The sequence below is a fragment of the Mesoplodon bidens genome (genome assembly GCF_964165515.1).
Source record: "Mesoplodon bidens genome assembly, chromosome: 1".
NCBI classification, from domain to species: domain Eukaryota; kingdom Metazoa; phylum Chordata; class Mammalia; order Artiodactyla; family Ziphiidae; genus Mesoplodon; species Mesoplodon bidens.
This window is the reverse complement of record NC_138176.1, coordinates 186,217,964-186,219,801: the sequence shown is the minus strand read 5'-3', so window position 1 is coordinate 186,219,801 and position 1,838 is coordinate 186,217,964. Positions and strand designations below refer to the sequence as shown.

Sequence of the window (1,838 nt, the reverse complement as noted above, 5' to 3'; positions counted from 1 at the left end):
CACGAGACCACGCACAATGAAGTGAAAACCTCATTGGCTGGGACTAGGTGGACACTTCCGGAAGCCATATCTTAGCACCGCCCCTTCCATCTGCTGGTTATCCTGCCTTCCCGCCATCCAGCTTCCATGCCATCTGGCCTCGCAGCTTCGTCCCCCCTGGACTCAAGCCCCTGAGGCAAACAGTGTCCCTTGTGCTTGGCGGTACCCTCTCTCCCAGTCTCTGCCCTCAGAGCCGGCTCGCTACCCGCCGCCATTATGAACATCCACAGTGCTCGGCCAGACGACCTGGTGAACCTGCAACCCTGTAACCTCCTTTGCCTTCCGGAGAACTACCAGATGAAATACTATTTCTACCATGGCCTTTCCAGACCCCAGCTCTCTTACATCGCTGAGGATGAGGATGGGAAGATTGTGGGCTACGTCCTGGCCAAAATGGAGGAGGACCCAGATGATGTCCCCCACGGACATATCACCTCCCTGGCTGTGAAGCGTTCACACCGGTGCCTCGGCCTGGCCCAGAAAGCTGATGGACCAGGCCTCCTGGGCCATTATAGAGAACTTTAATGCCAAGTATGTGTCCCTGCATGTCAGGAAGAGTAACCGGGCAGCCTTGCACCTCTATTCTAATGCTCTCAACTTTCAGGTTAGTGAGGTGGAACCCAAATACTGTGCAGATGGAGCAGATGCTTATGCTATGAAACCAGGTCTGTCGCAGATGGCAGATGAGCTAAGGAGGCAGCTGGAGCTGAAGGAGAAGGGCAGGTATGTTGTGCTGGGCTCCAGGGAGAACCAGGAGGTCCAGGGCAGCACACTTCCTGGTTCCGAAGAGCCCTGTCAAGAGAAGAACCCGGCCGCTGACGATACTGGCAGTGACAGCAAGGAACCCAGCGAGTCCATGGAAAGCCCCCGTGCCCAGGACAGCTCAGAAGACACACTCCACCTCCTAGAGCCTGCTTAAGGTATGTATTCTCTCTTCCCTGACCTAGTCCCTATCTCCCCTAAATTCCTGCACCATACCTGGGTCAGCCCAATCCCATCCCATTCTTGCCCTGATGGGTTTCACTGTGAAAGCCACATGTTGACCTTGGGCAGGAGTGTAGAGTGGGTTGGGGCAAACTCATTGCTCACTATTGGAAGTTAATAGGACTCCATGCTGAAAGTAGATTAAATTCAGTAAAAGAAACAAGCATTTATCCTGCCTTTTCGGTATGAATTGTATTTCAGGGTATCCACATAGTCACTGAAAGAAATTTCTTCTTTATAGAATGACAGCTAATAAAGACAGAAAGAATGACAGAATTATAAAATTAACATTTTGCAATTCTTGAAATAATAGATCTAGCCAATTGTCGTCAATGACTAATACCGTTAGGTGAAAGTTGGAGCAGTTTGCAAGGATGGATCAGACTGGCAACTCTTGAAGTCACTGGTCAAGTGTAACATCACTACAAAGGAGACAAATATTATGTGCCTCCAAATGCAATAGGAAGTACACAGTGACACCTATGAAATATTCTTGCCAAAAGAAAATTTTGTATGTGTATAAAATTTATCTTGAATTCAAACAAGGCCCTAGATCTAACTACCATTTTTATTAAAATAATAATGATAATAATAGTAGAGGGACATGTTAAGCTGCAGTCAGCCATATCCAGAATGAGAGAATTTCTACAGAACAAATGACCTGGTATCTTCAACAAATAAATGCCATTTTTTAAAGAGGGAGGAGGAATTTATCTATTAAACTTTAGAGATATGTTGACCAAACACAACCATTGTGGAGACCGTTTGACTTAAACAAACCAAATATAAGACATTTGAACAAAATTTGAACATGG

At 46.7% G+C, this 1,838-nt stretch overlaps 1 protein-coding gene across 1 annotated transcript; it reads left to right on the top strand.

Moving 5' to 3' along the window:
• Window positions 1–255: 255 nt before the first annotated feature.
• On the top strand, window positions 256–958 carry NAA11 (N-alpha-acetyltransferase 11, NatA catalytic subunit; the record flags this gene model as incomplete). Its single annotated transcript, XM_081258067.1, is given in 2 exon segments — window positions 256–519; window positions 521–958. Coding segments are annotated over 2 exon segments (702 nt in total).
• Window positions 959–1,838: the final 880 nt, after the last annotated feature.